Source organism: Melitaea cinxia, chromosome 20, assembly GCF_905220565.1.
Source record: "Melitaea cinxia chromosome 20, ilMelCinx1.1, whole genome shotgun sequence".
NCBI classification, from domain to species: domain Eukaryota; kingdom Metazoa; phylum Arthropoda; class Insecta; order Lepidoptera; family Nymphalidae; genus Melitaea; species Melitaea cinxia.
The window spans coordinates 11,536,393-11,557,429 of record NC_059413.1 but is presented as its reverse complement, the minus strand read 5'-3'; the positions used below and the strand labels follow the sequence as shown (position 1 = coordinate 11,557,429).

At 36.1% G+C, this 21,037-nt stretch overlaps 2 protein-coding genes across 2 annotated transcripts; one reads left to right on the top strand and one right to left on the bottom strand.

Moving 5' to 3' along the window:
• The first annotated feature begins 9,648 nt into the window (after positions 1-9,648).
• LOC123663273 (NPC intracellular cholesterol transporter 2-like) lies at positions 9,649-12,879 on the top strand. The gene is made up of 4 exons (XM_045597963.1): positions 9,649-9,727; positions 11,934-12,047; positions 12,205-12,398; positions 12,754-12,879. Exons 1-4 carry the CDS (start codon positions 9,658-9,660, stop codon positions 12,877-12,879), a joined length of 504 nt encoding a protein of 167 aa, XP_045453919.1. The 5' UTR covers positions 9,649-9,657.
• A 2,306-nt stretch (positions 12,880-15,185) lies between these two features.
• LOC123663272 lies at positions 15,186-20,784 on the bottom strand. The gene is made up of 3 exons (XM_045597962.1): positions 20,388-20,784; positions 18,434-20,133; positions 15,186-15,242 (listed from the first exon to the last, which is right to left on the bottom strand). The coding sequence occupies exons 1-3, from the start codon at positions 20,782-20,784 to the stop codon at positions 15,186-15,188; spliced, it is 2,154 nt and encodes a 717-aa protein (XP_045453918.1).
• Between the last annotated feature and the right edge of the window lie 253 nt (positions 20,785-21,037).

The window sequence follows — 21,037 nt, the reverse complement described above, 5'->3', positions numbered from 1 at the left end:
TAACACTTAGTGATTCATAAAATCTAACCCACAACATTACTACTTGTGTTATTCTGTTTCCAGTTATCTAGGGCTCTTGGCGTTTTTAACGATTAAGTCTGCAACAGAATGCTTTGGAGAGCACTTTCGTCATGTTAGCGGAGATTTACGAGTGTTTCAGTTAAACCTGAAATTGCCATTAGGATTTTTTTTTATTCACGAATGAACATTTTTGCGTTAAATTTTTTGTTTAGTGGGTACAAATGGTATAGTTGGGACTCATCCCAAGTAGATAAACAAATTTATAATCATCTCAATGTTTATACATTTATTTCTTAACTCGGTTAATCAATATTATATATACAATACATAATACAATTTACCATCTAATAAAACTTAGAACTAAGTACCAAAACTGTTTGTAAGACATTTTCTAATCTTTACGCGAATTTCACCCATTGTAATGAAACCACTTTTTCGGATTTTAACGCGGTTTATTAGGTTTTTTATATCTTAGTTTCGGATACTTTACAGCAACCAAAGTCTCGGGAGGACGAATAATAAAAGCAATGAAAACATTTATTTCTCCATAAAGTGGTTATACTCAATGAACGAACGTCAAATAAATCTACATTTTTAAATTACCAATTAAATTAATCAGCTTAACAAAAGTACAAACTTAGATAGAATTTAATATTCCAGATAATTTTACCAGCCACACAACATCATTGTAATCAAATTTAAGTAAAATTAAATTACCTAATTGTTTCAAACGGTTGAGGAAGTGTTATTTGATTATTTTTTCAACTATTTATTCTTAAACTTTGAATCAAAAACATAAATTAATATTTATGCCAATGCATAATCTACTGAATAAATACCTAACTACAAATAATGCATAATCTACTGAATAAACACCTAACCGATACAAAAATATTTACAAAAAGAACAGTATTATGGTAGTACAAAGGATTACAATATACTGACTCTAGTTAGGCCTCTCGGTTTCGGCCATGTCATTTTCATTCATCCTCACGAACTATCGCATTTGTAATATTAGTGGACTTATCAGCTCAAAATTAATTGTAAGGCAAGCCACCTACAAAACAAGACAAGGTGTGGGGCCCATTATGGATACGTAAAAACTAATATATAGCAATGGCGAAAACACTGAAAAGTAAACCTATATGAATATTATTATAATGTTATAATAGCTAACCCAACAGACATTCCGCGAAATGTCAAAGGCGTAAAGTTTAAACAATCCTTTCATTTTCTGTAATTTTTCAGTTTTTCGCGCAATTTTGCTAGTTTCTTCCCCCCCCCCCCCTCGGTGCCTATATTCTTTGCTGCCATAATCACGCAAAAACAGTAATATAAGTACATATATTGAAAAAGCAAATAAAGACATATGATAATATTACGAATACGAAATTGAATTTCATTGTTTAATCATAATTTTCCTGTTCATTCGTCTATTACGTATGACGTAAGAACACAAAAATAAGCTTTGTGAAATTAATACTATATAACATAAACTTTAACCTTTCATCAGTAAAAAAAATGTCCTACATAAAAATGCTGGATAAACAAAACCGACTATCACACCAATGCCTCTACTAAGTCAGCGCCAGTCGAATTTTTGTATTTCTTGAATGTTGATCCACACCCCAACACAAACGTATTCACTGATTGATTGTCTAGATTCCAGAAAGTTCAAATAAGTTGACTGTGATAGCTGTGCAAAGGTGTCATCAATTTAAAATAAGGTTGAGAATCAGTGAATAATAAAAGACAGGCATGCGGGTAGGTTAAATGATGTATTTATTATTATTTTTTATTACTACCTCAGAATCCTCAGATACATCAAAAGTTGAGAGCAATAGGTTTAGTTGCACATAATCTTGAACATTTACACTACGGTGTAACAGTCAACCGACGAAAACTAATGTATTTCACGACAATGAATTGTTGTAGAATATGTAGAATAGATGTCACGGGATATTGTTAAGGACATTTCAAATTATACTAAACGTGAATTTGTATTGGGGTCAATGTACCGTTACTTTATATACTTTTCTAACCTTTTGAACGTGCGGACGCGTATTTGAAGATGTTCGTTTGAATAAAAAAGCGATAAACGAACTATAAAAATGGTAGTAGAATTATGTACTTTAAAATTAAGTCGAATTTGTACTGATAATGTCGACAACGACAGTTTATGTGGCATCTTATTATTAATGATAATTGTAATTTAAATTCTTTTACGTGTCTTTATAAATAAATAAATAATAAAAAATGACTATAAGCGAGAGGCATTATATAAATCCACATAGAGATACTTCGATAACTTACAATTTCTAAGCTTTATCAATAAAATAGAGGATGTAGTTTAATTTTCCTATAAAAAAAAACCTGTAAAACCTATATCCTATATTGCTGTGTGGTTACGGCAGTAAAAAATATAGCCACCGCCTCTCTTACCGTGGGTGTCGTAAGAGGCGACTAAAGGATAACAGTTTCACTACCACCTTTGAACTTAAAAAGCCGGCGGATAGCGGGATAACCATCCAACTACTGGATTTGGAATACACAGGCTGAAGACGGGCAGCAGCGCCTTCGGTGCGAGAAAGCCAGCCCTGCGGTCACCAGTCTGCCTGCCCAGCGTGGTGACTATGGGCAACACACATGAGTTTACGCCATTTATGGCGCGAACTTGTGGAGGCCTAGGACCAGCTGTGGACTACGATGGGCTGAAATGAAACCTATTTCTTCTGCCGAAATTTGCGCATATTCATATATCTTAGAATTATTCCGGGAAACTAGTAAGAGTTTGTATTGTTTCAAAAGTAGTTTCAGACTATTCAAAACATAAAATTAGTAATAATGATGTAATTGAAGAATTTTATTACATCCTTGAAGTATCGTGTAAAATTAGTCACTAAGGTAAAGTAATTATTTATAGGATGTATCCTACTTGATTCATATCCTTAAAGCTAAAAATGTATCTTTTCAATATCCAAAGAACTTAAGCACTTTATGTAGAAGTTGAATCCATCGGTGAAGACCAAAACCGGAAGACAAATTGTAGAATAAATCAAAAGAATAGATATGCTCTGATATAATAATAATAATAATAATAATAAGCCCTTTCAATCTGAACTTCAATGCATATCATATATGTTTTCTTGTTTTTTATAAAATGTCCCGAAGTTCAGTTTGCCTCTTGGCATAGGCCTCCTCTAACACTTTCCACTGATACCGGTCCCGTGCTACCCTTCTCTGATATTAAAAAACATTAAAACATTCTTACATCCAATGGCAGAAAATTCAATTGAAGGAATTAAGAATTATTTTTATTTATATACCTATGTATATGGTTATTGGAAGTTTACATTAATGAGTAGGTACTAAAAATTTCATGAAAATATTTTACAGACAACCATTTAAAAAAAATAATCTTTCACCGTGTTGTCTTCTCTCTTTGATTTACTTTAGCGTAATTTAAACAAAATATGTAATAAACTGTAATAAATAAAATAATAAATGTACAACAGTATGTACCTAATAGAAGTATTTGATGAGTACATATCACTCATCATCATCATCACTTCAGCCTATCGCAGTCCACTGTTGGACATATGCCTCCACGAATTCGCGCCAAAAAATGGCGTGAACTCATGTGTGTTGCTCATAGTCACCACGCTGAGCAGGCGGGTCGGTGACTGGAGTACAATATAAACATATAATAGGAATTAATAATCTTTAAGGATACGATGATCTTAAGGATGGACTAGTATATTCCAGAGATCGTAATTGAATCGAGTCAGCTAAAACTTTTGTCCTGAAACAAACAAAACTGTATAATTTTCAAGCAATGATTGATATTAACGTAACCCAAATTATAATGGAGCTATGAAACAATATTGTTGCATAAAACGAGCATTTTTCTAAAAAGAATAACCATTTATTTTGCCAATATTTGCTCATTCTTAGAATTTATGATATAAATAAATATTTAAATAACACACAGAACTCTTTATTTAGGAAGCCAAATCGCATTTCACCAGATTTTCTAATCTCAGTGTACTCAGTAACCAATTATATAACAAAACTACAAAACTTCACAAAAATACCACAGCCGACAAACTCGTAATAAATATAGCCAAGTTTCCACAAAGTATTAAACTCACGAGCTCGATTAAAGGATTAATTCCTCTGACATCTGAGTGGCTTTCGTATAGATTTTTAGAAGACAATTATTTAGGACTTTTATTAGACTAAAGTTTATTTGCGACTTTTATTAAATTAAAAATTAATTGTGTTATTGAAACATTACTTTGAGGAGAGTGGACGAACCTTGCATCCTCGATCTCATTTGTTTACATCACTCTGAGACTAGAAAAAAAGTGCGTGCGTACAAAGTACACATGTCAGAATTAAACCTTCTTTGGCAAAATAATTTTTAATCTCGTTTATATTTATACAAATCTAAAGCGTTGGATTTCCGTTCCAGCACCATCATGCGCCTTAAGAAGTTACGCTTCCAAAATCCAGAATACTTACACACATAGCTGGGGCGACCAAGAAGTAATTAATCCGTCAAACTAAAGGAAGAAATAAGTTTCTCACCTTTAAATTTATTACTTTTATTATTTGGCGCAACGGTCACAACTATGGATTGTGCCTATTGCGCTGGCGGTTGCGGGTTCGATCCCCGTACATGACAAACACTTGTATTGGCCATACAGGTGTTTGCCGTGGTCTGGGTGTTTTTGCAGTCCTTGTCGGTCTCCCCACCATGCCTCGGAAAGCATTTGTGCACGTTAAGCCGTCGGTCCCGGTTGTTATCATCTACGCCTAATAGCGATCGTCATTCATAGTAGGGAATATATCCACCAACCCGCATTGAAGCAGCGTGGTGGATTAAGCTCTGATCCTTCCCCTACATGGGGCTTTCTTGGGCCTCTTTAGGCCTATGCCCAGTAGTGAGATATTACAGGCTGAAGCGTATAGCTTATAAATTTATTACTAAAAATCTACTTTTCATAATGTAACAACTCAAATTTATTTTTTATTATAATTTTTCTGTTGAAGAATTACAGACCGATCTCACTTCTGAGCTACGTCTATAAGCTGTTTTCGAGGGTTGTTACGAATCATCTCGCCAGAAGACTCGACGAATTCCAACCACCAGAGTAGGCTGGGTTTCGAAATGGCTACAGCACCGTGGACCACATCCATACTGTTCGGCAGATTATTCAAAAGACAGAAGATTATAATCAAACGCTGTGTATGGTATTTGTGGACTACGAGAAAGCCTTCGACTCTATCGAGACCTGGGTTGTCCTGGACTCTCTGCAGAGATGTCATATCGACTGGCGATATATCCAGATACTGAAATATATGTATGACGCGGCAACGATGACCGTTAATGTCCAAGACCAGAGAACAGGGCCTATTTCCCTCCGTGGGGTAAGACAGGGAGATGTAATATCACCGAAACTGTTTACCACTGCACTGGAGGATGTCTTTAAGACCTTAGCTTGGCGAGAACGAGACATTAATGTCAACGGTGAATTCATCTCTCACCTTCGTTTCGCCGACGATATTGTCATCTTTGCGGAGACGTTGGATGAGTTAGGCCACATGCTGGCCGGCCTTAACGAGTCCTCCCAGCGTGTCGATCTCTCTATGAACTTGGACAAAACGAAAGTTATGTTTAACAATCAAGTCATACCGAGACCGGTATCGGTCGATGGTACCCTTCTCGAAGCTGTTAAGGATTATATTTACCTAAGCCATACTATCCAACAACTTCGATAAAGGAGGCCGACAGGAGGATTCGGTTGGGCTGGGCGGCATTTGGAAGGCTTCGTCAAGTCTTCACTTCGAAGATTCCGCAATGCTTAAAGACAAAGTCTTAAGTACTTGAGTCTTCGTGCAATGCGTTCTGCCTGTGTTAATATACGGAGCCGAGACGTGGACACTGATGAAGGGACTGGTCCACAAATTTAAAGTCGCTCAACGTGCAATGGAACGGGCTATGCTTGGGGTTTCTCTCAAAGATAGGATTAGACATGAGACTATCCGCGAGAAAACGAAAGAAACCGTTATAGCCCACATAATTAGCAAGTTGAAGTGGCAGTGGGCTGGTCATCTGTGTCGCAGGACCGATGGCTGTTGGAGTAGACGGGTCCAGGAGTGGAGACCGCGTCTTGGCAAACGCAGTGTGGGATGTCGTCCGTTGGACCGACGATTTACATAAGATTGCCGGTGTAGGCTGGATGAGGATTGCGGAAAACCAGGATGTCTGGCGCTAACTTGGGGAGGCCTATGTCCAGCAGTGGACTGCTATAGGCTGAAGTGATGATGATGATGGTGATAATTTTTAATAAAAGATTATTTATATTTCCCGTCAAAATCTGTGTGTAAAAATTGTCTTAATGAATTAAATACTACATGGGCGATGGCATTATATATTTATAGGTAAGCCTGTAATTTAAACCCTTTTATGCCCAAAGTCAACTCAATGTTTGCGGAATCTATCCCTTCTAAACTCAGGAGATATTACTATTAATGTAGTATCAATCACAAAACAATAAACAAGGAAATTGCGTGCCTGAAGCTAAATACATGTGTCGGACATACCAACGAGAAAAGAATCTTGAATTATATTTTTGTTGAGAACGAAAACTTTTTAACCGACTTCAAAAAAGGAGGATGTTACTCAATTCGACCGTATATTATATGTGTATATATATTTCAAATTAGACAATGAAACCATTTTGTTTGCCTGTTCCTGTAGACCTAATTTAGCACATTCTCTTTCAACGTTTATGCTATTCTTTCTGAAACAGAGCTTACAAGTTGCATTTGCTCTCTACTTTTTCTGTAGTCATAATAAAACTGCGATCAGTGCTTGTTTCCACAAACTCACGTAATTTAACGTAAAACAATTCTTTTTTATTCGTCATAATTAGCGTTGACATTAAAATTCACTCTCATAAACAGAAAAGAAATGAATAAAACTGAGGTTTCAATGCGTCTTTGCACCCGAGCCGACACCGAAAAGTTACAACCTGTCCGTCGTGATATGGTTAACACAATAAATGCTCAGAACGCGTCATGGCTTTTCTTCATTGCCACAACGCGTTGAGATCGAATAGCATGTAAGCCACGACACGAATTTCGCTATTTGGTCTTTCTTTGATTGCCACAACGCGTCGTGCGCGTTTTCATTAGAGCCATAACACGAATTTCGCTATGTGGATGTTTCACTGTGACCACATCGCGTTGTGAGCTATTTTTCCGCTCAATGAGCGTTTTCGATCTTTGAGCGTAACATATATATATATATATTTCGGGAATAACTTCGTTGTTTATGAACTTATTTTGATAATTCTTTTTTTGTTGGAAAGGAGATATCCCAAGTGTGGTACCATGATAAGGAAATCGTGGTAAATGATGGAATCCCAGAGAAATCGAGGGAAACCCTTCAAAGTCGTAATAACGACTAATGCGTTTGTTAATTTTTTTCGTCTACTTACGTTGTATTACTTGTCACAACTTACTTGCACAAACACAATTATATTAGATATTTTTCGACTTTAGATATAGTATTATAGCATTAGCAATGTAAAAAATTAAAGCTGGAGCGTCTTTTAATTAACTGATTCAACAAATGCAATCAATACACGAGTGTATGCAGTCTAAAAAGTGTCCTAAAGTCAATTTCATATGTTATATGTAGACTTATCACTAGCTGTGGTGTGAAACCATCCCAGTAAGCGCAACAATTAATTGCAGTTGTTGGAGTACGGGCGCGCCTAACGTTTGAACGTGACTCGGCCGGCTCCTGGTCTGTTTTTTTGTAATTTACAACAATATACAATACATTGAAATACAGTCCGTTTTATTAACCAGCATTCGGGTATCAAGTTTTCCCTAACCACCGCAGCACAGGGCACTGGTCCCAACAGCAGTGACGCCTGGTCCCAACAGCAGTGATGCCTGTCCCAACTCGTCATCAAAATCTATGAAATTACTTTATGAATAGGTAGGATTAAAGATTCTAACTATAAGTAAAAACACCTTCCTAAGCGTGAAATATCGTGGGTACTTCGAAAATTTGCCATTGATTGTTGAAATGGCTCTACAATTTTACACTTGCCTTTTGTTTTATGTATTCTATAACAGCGAGCAAAGAATTGATTATTCATCTATACAAATAAATAAAATTGGATTGTCTGTTTGTAATATTAAAATAACCGCTTTTAAATAAATGCATATGGATGTACAAAAATAACATTTTTTAGACTTTTTGTCTGTCTGTCTGTTTGTTCCGGCTAATCTCTGAAACTGCTAGACGGATTTTGACGTGACTTTCACTAGTGATCGCAGATAAGGAGTAACTCAGGCTACTTTTAGTTTGGAAATTTATTTATTTTATAAATGTGAACTAAACAATAACTTTTTTGTCAAATCCCACGCGGATGAGCTCGCGGGCACGGCTAGTTAAATATATAAGAAGTACACGGAGAAATTCTAGCAATTGACTTAAAAACAGTCGAATTAATGTAATAAGGGATATCAAAAATTATGTGGTGTCATGGGACACCAGGTAGGAACTAAGTTTAATGAAACAACTTTTTTCGGATTTTATCGCGGTTTATTATTAACTTTTGATTCCCGACGTTTCGGATACTTTACAGCAACCATGGTCACGGGAGGACTGAGGTGTCCTACGTGATACTAAGTCCGCAATCTGTGAACACAGTCTAGACACAGCTAGCCATTATATTAGATTCGATAAACCACAGATCCTCGCAAAAGAACACCGATTCCAACCAAGGATGATCCGTGAGGCTATTGAAATTAAAAAACATCCAAATTTCAATAGAGAAGATGGCTGGCAATTACCACCTGCTTGGGACCCCATTATTAACAGTATAAAATTACATAAATAATTTTAAAAAACTTTACTAGTAATATTTTAGTTTTACAAACATCATATTACAGTCGTATGACTAATATTACGTCACTTCCGTTATATGTTTGTCTTACGGTTTTAGTATCACATTTTTTTCAGTTCGGTCGCCCAGCCAAATGTCAAGCCTGCTGTAAGGAACTTCGTTCCAATAAGGGATGCTTTAGAAAACTGTCTCATAATGCCACTGAAAATAGGCATCAGCAATGGCACGTCACTTAGCTCAATCTTCACCTTTCAATGACATTAATAGAACATGCTCGAAGTAAATTGACTTGTTGATATTTTTGAATCGTGTTATATCGTATCATTACGTTCCTCTAAAGGATACTAAGCTTTTAGATTTGAATCAATTTTATATGAAACTTTTACGCACTACCTTCTACCTCTCTCACTACAGTTATGGCAGCACTACTCTCGCCAGTTATGGCAGCTAAAAGCAAGCCATATTGTCCTTCTGTATGATATGAACGCTTCATTATGCATCCATAGTCCGAGTTTTCATCATTCAACTAGGACATGGGAATATCGCAGTCAATTATACCTTCATGTGAGTTGTTCATTACGTTATCTTCACATATTAACAGATATTACTCATGGATGGATATTGGATGGATGGATTAATCATATCAAGTTGATAAGTAATTTTTATGTAAAGAAAAATATGATAAAACAGTCAATCGTGTACCATGTTTCGAATCATCTTGTTGTGTACGCTTTTCGTCATCGTGCGGAGTCAGGTGACTTCGGTTAATCAATGTAAGTTTTTGTCGGTAGTTTAATATTTCATCTATTGATAGAAATTATACTTTAATAAAACGAATCGTTCATTCAGCACATATATATCAATTCCTGTAATTGTTTTGTATTCTTGATTTCTATAACAAGATTATTTTGTAACACGTTCTTAACTTTGTGCTATCGATTTTAACATGTTGATTAAATTGTGATATTTTTTTCATTAGTTAATATAGTCACAATTATTAATAAGATTTGCGAGGCATTCATAAATTTTACCTTATCTATACAAATAGATAAAATTGGAGTGTCTGTTTGCAATATTAAAATAACCGCTTTTTACTAAATGCACATGGATGTATACACGGTACATGTACCAAAATATATTTTTTTTAATTTTTGTCTGTCTGTCTGTTTTTCGAAAATTCCCTTAAAAATATCAAATTCTACTTTCAATAATTTACTGAGATTTCATCTAACAACTTCAAATGACAACTTATCAACACAAAAGGATCGATTTAAGACGGAGAGACTTGTAAGACTGTCGATCCTGAGCTTAATGCTAAATAAACAAAATCTTCAGCTTTACTTTAGATTGGCTATTATTTAAGAGCCAGTATCACCGGCTGCTAATTAAGTTGTAGATAGTTTTATCTTAATTATAAAGGAGTCTATATCTGTTATAAGGTTCCAATTACTGTCCACATTAACAGCAATTCCCTTTACCTATTAGGTTCTCTAATTTTTGATAAATCTATTTCTGAATATATTAATAATTCAATCACTAAATTTCAAAATTCAGTTGACCGTCTCCTTGAAATTAGTCCACATTATGCACTTTGCATCTTAAAATACTGTCTTTTCGTCCCAAAATTTACGTATGCGCTCCGTTGCTGCTCCTTTTGGAATCACCCAGATCTTTGAACACAAGTAGACGACTTAATCAAAATTATCTTAGAATCGATCCTTAATATGCAACTGAATGAGCAATCTTGGACCCAAGCATCCCTACCTATCCGTTATGGTGGTTTAGGGATTCGCAAAATTTCCAGTGTCGCTTTACCAGCCTTCCTATCTTCTGTCCATAGTTCAGCAAATCTCATAAGTAAAATTTTAAGGGCATCCCCTTCAAACTTTGAGATTGCTGGTTTGGAAGAAGCTAGAAACGCTTTAATTGCATGCCCAGGTCAAAATTTTTCAGTTTCTCCGAATTCACAGAGGAGATGGGACGACATAAACTGCAAATTGACTTATGACAATCTTTTAAGCTGTAGTACAGGTTCGGCGCGTGCTAGGCTTTTGGCCGTAGGTACGCATGAGGCCGGCTACTGGCTTCACGCGTACCCTTCATCAAATACAGGAACATTTCTTGAGCCTGACACGCTCCTAATCGCCACTTGTTTACGGCTTGGGGTTCCGGTCTGCGCTCCTCATAAATGTCCCTGTGGCAGTGATGTCGACAAGCTAAGACATCACGGTCTGTCATGCCTAAAAAGTACAGGCCGCTTCTCGAGACATGCCGCATTTAACGATATCATACGCCGGTCCCTTGCCACCGTCAACGTGCCAAGTCTACTTGAGCCGACTGGTATTGTAAGAGACGATAGCAAGAGACCGGACGGTATGAGTTTGATTCCATGGAAGATGGGCCGGGTGCTGGTATGGGATGCAACCTGTTCAGACACACTGGCCCCTTCCCATCTGCATGGAACCAACAACAGAGCTGGTGCGGCTTGTGAAGCGGCTGAAAAAACAAAAGCAGACAAATACAGGGGTCTAGGCTCCGAATATGATTTTGTCCCATTCGGTGTCGAGACCCTTGGTCCATGGGGTCCTAGCGCTATAAGACTTTTTAAGGACATAGCAAAAAGGTTATTCGACGTCACAGGTGACCGAAGAGCTGGCAGCTACTTCGGACAAAGAATTAGTCTAGCTATTCAAAGGGGGAACGCTGCCAGTATCTTCGGAACTTGCCTAAAGGGATTCCTTTTAATAATATTTTTTAGGTTTTTAAGGTTTTTTAGTTTAATGTAATTTATCTTATTATTATTAAAGAAAAATTATTACATACAAAGGATAAATATATTTTTTTAAAATATTAGTTACGAATATCAAATAACATGTGGAATGTTATACATTTTTCGTTAATAAAGTGTGTTATTGATCGAAAAATAATTGCATATTGTGGTGTACAATAAAGAGTAAATAAATAAATACTTTTTTATAGGCATAGTGACTCCTGCCGAATTACCGATTCACCAATATGTGCAAGGCTGCACCACTCCACCTTGTCTGCTACCTCAAGGAGAGAATGTTGTGATAGATGTGGTGTTCAGAGCACGTAAGAAAAAATAGCCATTTTAAAAATTTTAATTTTCTTAACACATTGATGTCAAACAACAGTACCTGATGTTCCCGAGTGCCTATACCATTTTACTATATATTTTGAAGCCATTCTTAAAACTTAAATTTTTTAAATCAATTTTCTCGCGTTTCAGCCCATACTATTCGCAGGATGAGAACACTAGCCAAGGCTCTGATTACAATTTTCGGGGCAACAACTGAAATCGATTACCCTTTGGGTAACAACGAAATCACATGCAACTTCTTAACGAATACCTACTGCCCGGTATTGCCCGGTGAGGTGGTTCAGTACACATTGAGAATGTTCATTGAAACCTTCTTCCCGCCTGTAAGTTAACATTTATATTGATTGATTTGATTAACATTCCAATGCTGGGAATAGATCTCTTCCTCTATATGGGAGACGTATTGGACAATTTGCCTAACACGAGTGACGATTGCTATCAGGTGTCCTTAAAACAACCGGAACCGACAGCTTTACTTGCGCTACTAAGTACGGTAGGGAGACTCGACGACATACACCCTCAGCAGAAGCAAAAATTTGCAAATTTTTTATTTATTTGCCTCGCGGAAATCGAACCTAAACACTTCATCTACCTTGGTTTAAAAACTAGACATTAAGCAATCGAGAAGTTTGGAATTTGTCGAGATGTGATGTTAACATTTATTTTTTTACTATTTAGAATTTCCCAGTGGTGGTTGAATTCCGAGTTGAAGATGATAACTCTGACACAATATGGTGCATCCGTGTACCCATCAGTGTCGTTGCTACCTCAACGAATAATAGAATAACTGCCGCTAACAACTAAAAGTATTGAAAGAAAGAACTAAAAAAATGACGAAGTTAGGATGGGACAATAACGTGACAATTTCAGCCAATGGCACGAAAAAATTTGAAATGACTATTTATTTTTTAGAAACTCTCAAAATATCGTGTACCTTGACATGAATTTATATGTTATATTTGTTTTTCGGCAATCTATGTGTGTAACTAAACTATACTTAATTTTTATATGAAATAATATATTTTACATTAAATTAATGAAATCTTTGATTGTTATTTTATTTAATAACAAAATTTCTATGATTCATCAATGCTAATGATAACTCAAATTGCTTATTTTGCTTCTGATTTTGACTGTGTGATTACTACTCCACTTTTATAGTTCATAGAATGATGATGAACACCTTACCTATCAGGATAAACAACAGCATATTTTCAAATGCAAAGTGAACACAATTTATATATTTATAGCCCAATACAAACATATTAAAAACAGATGTGTAAACTACAAATATAATACGATACGATACAATTCAGATTGTAACATCTCACTGCTAGTCATAGGCCTCTTTATCCATATAGGAGAAGGATCAGAGATTAATCCACCACACTGCTCTACTGCGGGTTGGCGGATATATTAACCTACTACGAGTTATGGTCGCTATCTTTATTTCTTTTTTTTCGCTGGGAAATGCTTTTATGCTCCCCGCCGATGAGGCCGGCGGGAGGACCTGACCAACCCAGACTACCCACTAAAACCCAGCGGTGCCCTCATCGTCATAGCGGGGAGCCACGGGATCGCGTTCGCATGCTACCGCGACGCCCCGACAGTTAGCCCGATATGTGCGACGATCGCTATCTGGTGCATATGATAATAACCTGGACCGACAACTTAATGTGCTTTTTGAGACACAGTAGGGAGACACACAAAACACACACGACACACAACACATCCGAAAACAACACATCCGAAACATCACATCATCCAAAAAACAATATAATAATACAAGCAAGACAAACAATCTCCCACACAAACATAATACATAAAATTAAGATTGCTTTCTTTGTGTTTCATTTTTACGCAATAATACAAACGAAGAAATAGATAAATAGACAAAAAATTGTAAAATAAATAATATAAAATCATACCTTATGTACGCAAAAATCCAATGTTTTGAAAAGCCATATCTACACAGAATTTATTGTCTTAAATTTTATTAAGGTAGTTGTACGGGCTTGAAACAGAGTCACGACACATCCTTAAAGACGTGAGAGTTTACTATCAATTTCAGCCAACGTAACAATTGAAAGAGCTTAACGTCACTGAATCCACAAGGGATGTCATTTCATTTATTCACTCTTTTGGAAGGGATGTCTTACTAGACAACATCAATTGCTGATGTTTATTTATTTATTTGAAAAGCTCTCTTACAACATACTAGGTACATATACCAAATTAAATAATACTAGCTATATCCGTGCGAATAGTTCGCTCTAAATAAGTATTATAATTATCACTTTAAAAAATTACAAAAAAGTATGTATAGCTACTAAAAAACATATATATATATATATATATATATATATATATATATATATATATATATATATATATATATATATTGTTTTCTAATGTTTACGCGAATTTTACTCATTTAATGAAACAACTTTTTTCGGATTTTATCGCGGTTTATTGTTAACTTTTGATTCCCGACGTTTCGGATACTTTACAGCAACCATGGTCACGGGAGGACTGAGGTGTCAGACGTCCCAACGTTACAAAGTTATTCGAAACTACCCGACATACATCAATATCTTATATAGTCCTATCTACGCAGAATGTGCTAATTGAGTCTTTAATCTGTGGTGAATTATGCTTGGTTTTTGATTTAATTATATTAATAATGGGGTCCCAAGCAGGTGGTAATTGCCAGCCATCTTCTCTATTGAAATTTGGATGTTTTTTAATTTCAATAGCCTCACGGATCATCCTTGGTTGGAATCGGTGTTCTTTTGCGAGGATCTGTGGTTTATCGAATCTAATATAATGGCTAGCTGTGTCTAGACTGTGTTCACAGATTGCGGACTTAGTATAGCGACGATGTTTTAAGTCTGCTATATGTTCCTTAACGCGAGTTTTGATCGATCGTTTCGTCGCAACTGAGTTATTGAAAATGGATGTTAAGACAGGAGTGACATAATCAATAACAGGGATAATCATTTTCCGGCTAATGCTATCAGAACCAACAGCATCAGACTTTATGGCTAAAATATTCCTCTTAACATCACCCTCGGTTAATTGGCTAAAAGAAAATGGGGAAAATGTGGAGTTTACATTGGCAGAAAGAAGAGAAATGGTATTGGACTTGATAGCATTATCAATAGCATCTGAAGAGGAGAAGTGATTATTTAGTAAATTTAAGTCAATATTATTTGAAAATGCATTTTGATTGTGTACTTTGCCGACTCCAAGTGTTTTTAAAAATTTCCAAATTATAGAGGTATTGCAGTCTTCTGTTACAGATGTGAAAATATGCCGTCGATGAGTATCTCTACAGAGTTTGTTGCAGCGATTCCGGATTATTTTGTAACGGAATTGGTTTTCAACTGTTGGATTTGACCTATATTTTGCTTTTGCTAAGTTTTTTCTCACTTGTAATGTTTTGATTTCTGGAGTAATCCAGGGTGCAGGGAGATGTTTAATGCGAATCCGTCGAATTGGAGCATGAATGTCGTCCCGATTAAATAGGCAAAGGGACAAAATTTAAAAAAAAAAATTAAAACTGGACATCATTTTTCTACACTTGATAAAACTGACATAACACAATTATTTTATTGCAGCCTGACATCTGGACTACCTCCACTTACCGGATTATCCATTATTAACGACAGACCTTGTTTAATATTAGAATAACAATAAATATAAATAATAATACATACAATCTTCATATAGCCCTATGAATAACAAAATTTTGTACTAAAAATCGAAAACAAAGAACGCACATAAAATGATTACAAGCAATGTTTGTACAGAGTCTACTAATACCTTATCAACAAATCAAAATGTGTATACAGATTGCAGCTATCGTACAGGTGTACAGATATCTCGCAGGTGTGCCTTAAAAATAATATTAGGTTATTATTCATTCATCGAGATAAGTAATTTTCAACTATTTAATTGTTATTAGATTTATCAACAAATATCGGCGTATTAATTTTTAAACGAATAATTTTTTTTTTATTTTTGACACAAGCTTAATCGGTTGAAGGAATCTTTATTTTCTCATAAGACATACAATTTCAGTATATAGTCACTTAAAATGAGAAACATTAAAAAAAATATGAAAACGGTATAGTAATGTTCGGTGCGCGTGTCTATATGTTTTGGTGTGTGTGTGTGTTTGTTTGTAGATGTGTGTGTGTATGTATGTGTCTGTTTGTTTGTTTATAAATGTGTATGTGTGTATGTATGTGTGTGTGTGTGTTGGTGCGTGCGGTCGTCTGTTGGTGCATGCGTGCGTATGTAGCGTGTATTTGTGTGTGTTTTTTTATGTATGAGTGCTTGATATAATATTATTAATGAATTTGTGTTTTCTAGTATTTTTTATTTATTTATTTATTTTTAAAGCCTGTTATAATAGAGGCATGTTAATATTACGTTTAATCAAAGTTACTAAGAATGTAATTTTTTAGCAATTCTTTAAATTTTGCCACGGACTTTACGTTAGTTATACATTCGGGTAAATTATTATACATTCTAGCTCCATCATATTTTATGTTTAATTTACCGTAATTTGTCCTGGTTCTGGGTAACTGTATTAAATTGGTATTTTTCCTGCGTTTACTATATTTACTGGGATTTTTGAGATCAAAACGTAACTGTGTTTGTAGTGTTCCTTTGAGTATTTTTCTGACTAACATGCATGTATTGTAGGTATATATCTATTTTACATTAAGAAGCTTTGTTATTTTGTAAACATGTTTTGTAGGTGTCAAGAAATCCATTTTATACAGTACTTTTATTAGTTTATTTTGTGTTCTTTGTAAAGGTTGTAAGTTACTCTTAGCTGCGCATCCCCATATCTCAGTAAGATACTCTAGATGTGGTTTAACTAAGGTATTGTATATAACAATTCGTAGTTTTTCTGGTATGCATTTGGATAGATTTCTTAAGCAACCAAGTAAAGAAATTAGTTTTTTACGTATTTTCATTATGTGGGGTTCCCATGTTAGTTTATGGTCTAAAATTAACCCGAGATATTTTTCTTGTTCGGATATTTTTAGAATGTCATTATTTATTTTAAGCGTTAAATTTTGATTAATATTTTTGTTTTTAGCGGCGAAAATCATGTATGTTGTTTTGCTGGTATTGATTGTGAGAAGGTTATATTTAAACCAAACCTCAAGGGTATCAAGATCTTTTTGAGATTTTGCCATAATTTCATTTATATTTTCTCCATAGTAGAAAAGGCATGTGTCATCTGCATATAATATTATATCCCCAGTTAGGTCGAGTTCACTAATGCTATTAATGTAAATCAAGAATAATAATGGTCCTACTATGGATCCTTGTAGGACACCGTGAGTTAACTTAGCCATAGTTTTTTTTTTTTTTTTTTTTGATATCGCAGGGTAACCCATTTACGGGTGATATCCAGGATGCCCGGGTATTCCCGGTTAGTTAGTTAGTTAGATTATAAGGTAGGCATTCCTAGACCGTATGTCGGCTTAGCACTTGGGGGTGCACTACCGACCAAAACCCCTGCGGGAGTCTTCAGCCGCTTTAATTGGAGGGTCCCGGATCTGCAGGCAACAGGATCCCTCCAGCGACAGGCTGGCCTCGGCGAAAAGACCAGACTTCTCCTCCATGGGACTGTCCGGCTCACCTCTGAACAATCCCGACGACGCCATGTCTAGCAGGACCGGGTTCCCATCCCGGCCCGACATGGGCACAGGGGTGTTACTGGAAACGCATTAAGTAGCGCCTCCTACGCACCCCCGTTCGTCGCCTGCGGACGGAGCTCATCCGCTCGTCGTTCTCCTTCTGGGACATTACTGTCTCGCAGAAGGAGACCATCGCCTTCCAGGACTCGTCGTCGCCGAGCATCGCGGTGATAACGCTCGGCAGTGACAAGTCCCCTCCGAGGACTGTCGTCAGATCGCGACGTAGCGCCGCCCATCTCGGGCACACCTCGAGGGTGTGCTGGGCAGAGTCCACCGCCGCGCCACAATCGTGACATTCAGTCGTCGGCTCCCTTTGGGCCGTCCGACACAAGTATCCGACCAAAGCAGCCGTGCCCAGTGAGAACCTGCGTCAGACGGAAGGTGAGGGGTTTGCGCTTACGGCGCATCCACCGCTTAAGGACCGGGCGCAAGGCAGCCGTTACGCATGTGCCATACGGCTGCTCCGCCAGGTCCTCCCCCCACCTCCGCATTAGTGCTTCTAACTTAGCCATAGTACTTTTACTGTCGCCAATCTTGACTATTTGATATCGATTATCTAAGTAAGACTTTAGAATATTATGTGCTGTGTCACTAAAAAGGTAACTAAGCTTCTTAAGTAAGAGTGGGTGACTCACCGCGTCAAATGCTTTTTTGATGTCAATGAATATGCCTACGGCCACCTGTTTTTTATCAATAGCACTTTTTATATTACTAACTAAGTCAATGGTAGCTGCTAAAGTATTAGCCTTCGGCCTAAATCCATATTGTTTTTTAGAGAGAAAGTCAAATTCATTTAGATGTTGATATATTCGCGTGTAAAGTATCTTTTCAAATATTTTAGAGAGGACTGGTAAAACTGATATAGGCCTATAGTTACTTGGGTCAGTTTTTAGGTCAGACTTATAAATGGGACTAACTTTAGCTATTTTTAGGCTGTCAGGAAAAGATCCTTCATCTAAGCACTTATTTATACAAGCGACTAATTCATCCACTATTAAATCTTTTATACATTTTAGTGTTTTAGTATTTATTTGGTCGATACCAGAGCTTGAATTACTGTCCAAATTATTAATAATTTTCAAGACCTCCAGCGATGTACACGGTTTGAATCTATTTAAAAGAGTAGTCGATGTGTTTTGTTGTGTGAAAAGGTGAGTGTTTGGGTTGTGATAATGTGTAGGAATACAATTCACCAAAACAGAGCCAATCGTTGAGAAAAAGTTATTGAACGTATTACATATTTCTGTGCAGTCCGTAATAATATCGCCATTAATTACTAGTTTTGATGGGACATTGCAGTTTTTTACTTTGTTGTTGCTTAGACTGGATATTAAGTTCCACATCTTCTTAGGTTTCCTCCTGCAATTCTCAAAAGCATTGAGATAATATTGTTTTCTTAGTCGTTTGATCAGTTTGTTAACTTTATTCTGCTCAATTGTAAACTGCTCCTTTAATTTGTCGTCCTTGGGATTCATTTTGAATTTAACCCATGCTTTATTTCGTATGTTGATACAATTAATCACTTCTTGTGTTATCCAATCATCCTTTGGTAAGTTTTGAATTTTAGTTTTAAGTGTTTTGTAGGCCTTTATATTTTCTTGAATGAATTTTTCCAGATTAGAGAAAACATGATTTTCGTTAGTGAAATTTTTTTGCGACATATCAGAGTAAAGAGATGTATAATTAACTGCTTCGTATTGTATTTTTGGCTTTGGCACAACTATACGCTTTTTTAATTCAAAATAAATTTGTTTATGATCCGACATACTAGATTCAACTAAACAAAATTGAAATGGGTGTTCTTTCACGTTCGAGCAGATATGGTCTATTATCGTTTTAGTTGTGTTCGTCTCTCGCGTACAATGTTCTACATCAATTTTATTCAATAAAATGTATCCTGATTCCCTTATGCAGTTTTGATACTCCATTGCTCGGGAGTCATTAGAGAGCAGGTTGATATTGAAATCACCAAAGACGACACATCGCTTTCGCTGTTCGAGATATGTTGAGAATCTATCCAAGAAGTCATTTACGTTTGTATCAGGTGGTCTATATACCAATCCTATATTTAGAGCTAGTTTGTTAATATAGATCCACAGGTAGTTATTTGTGTCATTGTAAAGCGATTCAGTTACGTCAAAGGTAAAATTTTTATGTATAAAGATTGATACACCACCTCCCGTACCACCAGATCGGATGTTAAAGACATGCGTATAGTTGGGTATTTGTATTGATTGTGCTTCATATTCTGACGTTAGCCAGGTTTCTGTTAGCAGCACAATGTGCACATCGGCCGGTATGTATTTCAGAATGCAAGTTAGTTCTTCGAGCTTTCCTGAAGTATGTAAGCTTCGCACATTTGCGTAAAAACATTTAAGGGACGAAGAGCTTGTAACAATATTCTGGTAATTATTTGCCAATTGGTAAGTAATATTATTATCGTTTAGTTGTGAATTACTTATGTTACTAATGTGTTGATTTGTTTTTCTCAGTTTTTTGAGGATCCTGTTATGATTTTCGGAACGCCTTTAATATATTTAATTGTTAAATTAGTTTCTCATTTATCCGTGCGCATTGCCAGCTGCTCACGCAAGGTGCTCATATACTGCTTTTGTAGTAGTGTTTGATCTGAGTATATACGTAATTTTTCGTTCTTTATCTTTGTCTTATTACGCAATAAATATTTAACTGTGCTCTCAGATTCAAAGCAAACTTTTATGGGTCTAGATTTTCCGGAGATTTGTTTTCCCAAACGGTATATTTTAATTGGTTGAGGGGAATCGGGGCTTATAGTATGCAGGATATATAGAAGTTTTTGTTTGTCTTGTTCTTTCATTTTCAATACATCCGAGTTTGTATCTTCCGGAATGCCCACAACGACAATATTCTTTGATCTCAGAACACGTTCACGGAGCTCAGCGGCAAGATCTTCATAAACGGTATGCGGTGTATTTTGAAACCTAGTTGGCAAGGGATCATTGTTCATTGTCGAAAAATTTTATCTTTTTCCATTTCTATTTTTGCAAAGGAGGATTTGAGATAACATATATCAGAAGACACTGACTCACAAAGCTTTATATCCGTCTCGACTTTTTCGATACGCTCTGACAGATAACCCAATTGTTGCTTGAACGTACTCAGGGAGTCCTTGATGGTTGTAATTTCAACTTTTAAAGATTTAAGCTCTTCCGAAATTGCATGGTGAACCAGAGTTTTTAAATCATTTCTTAGCTTATCGT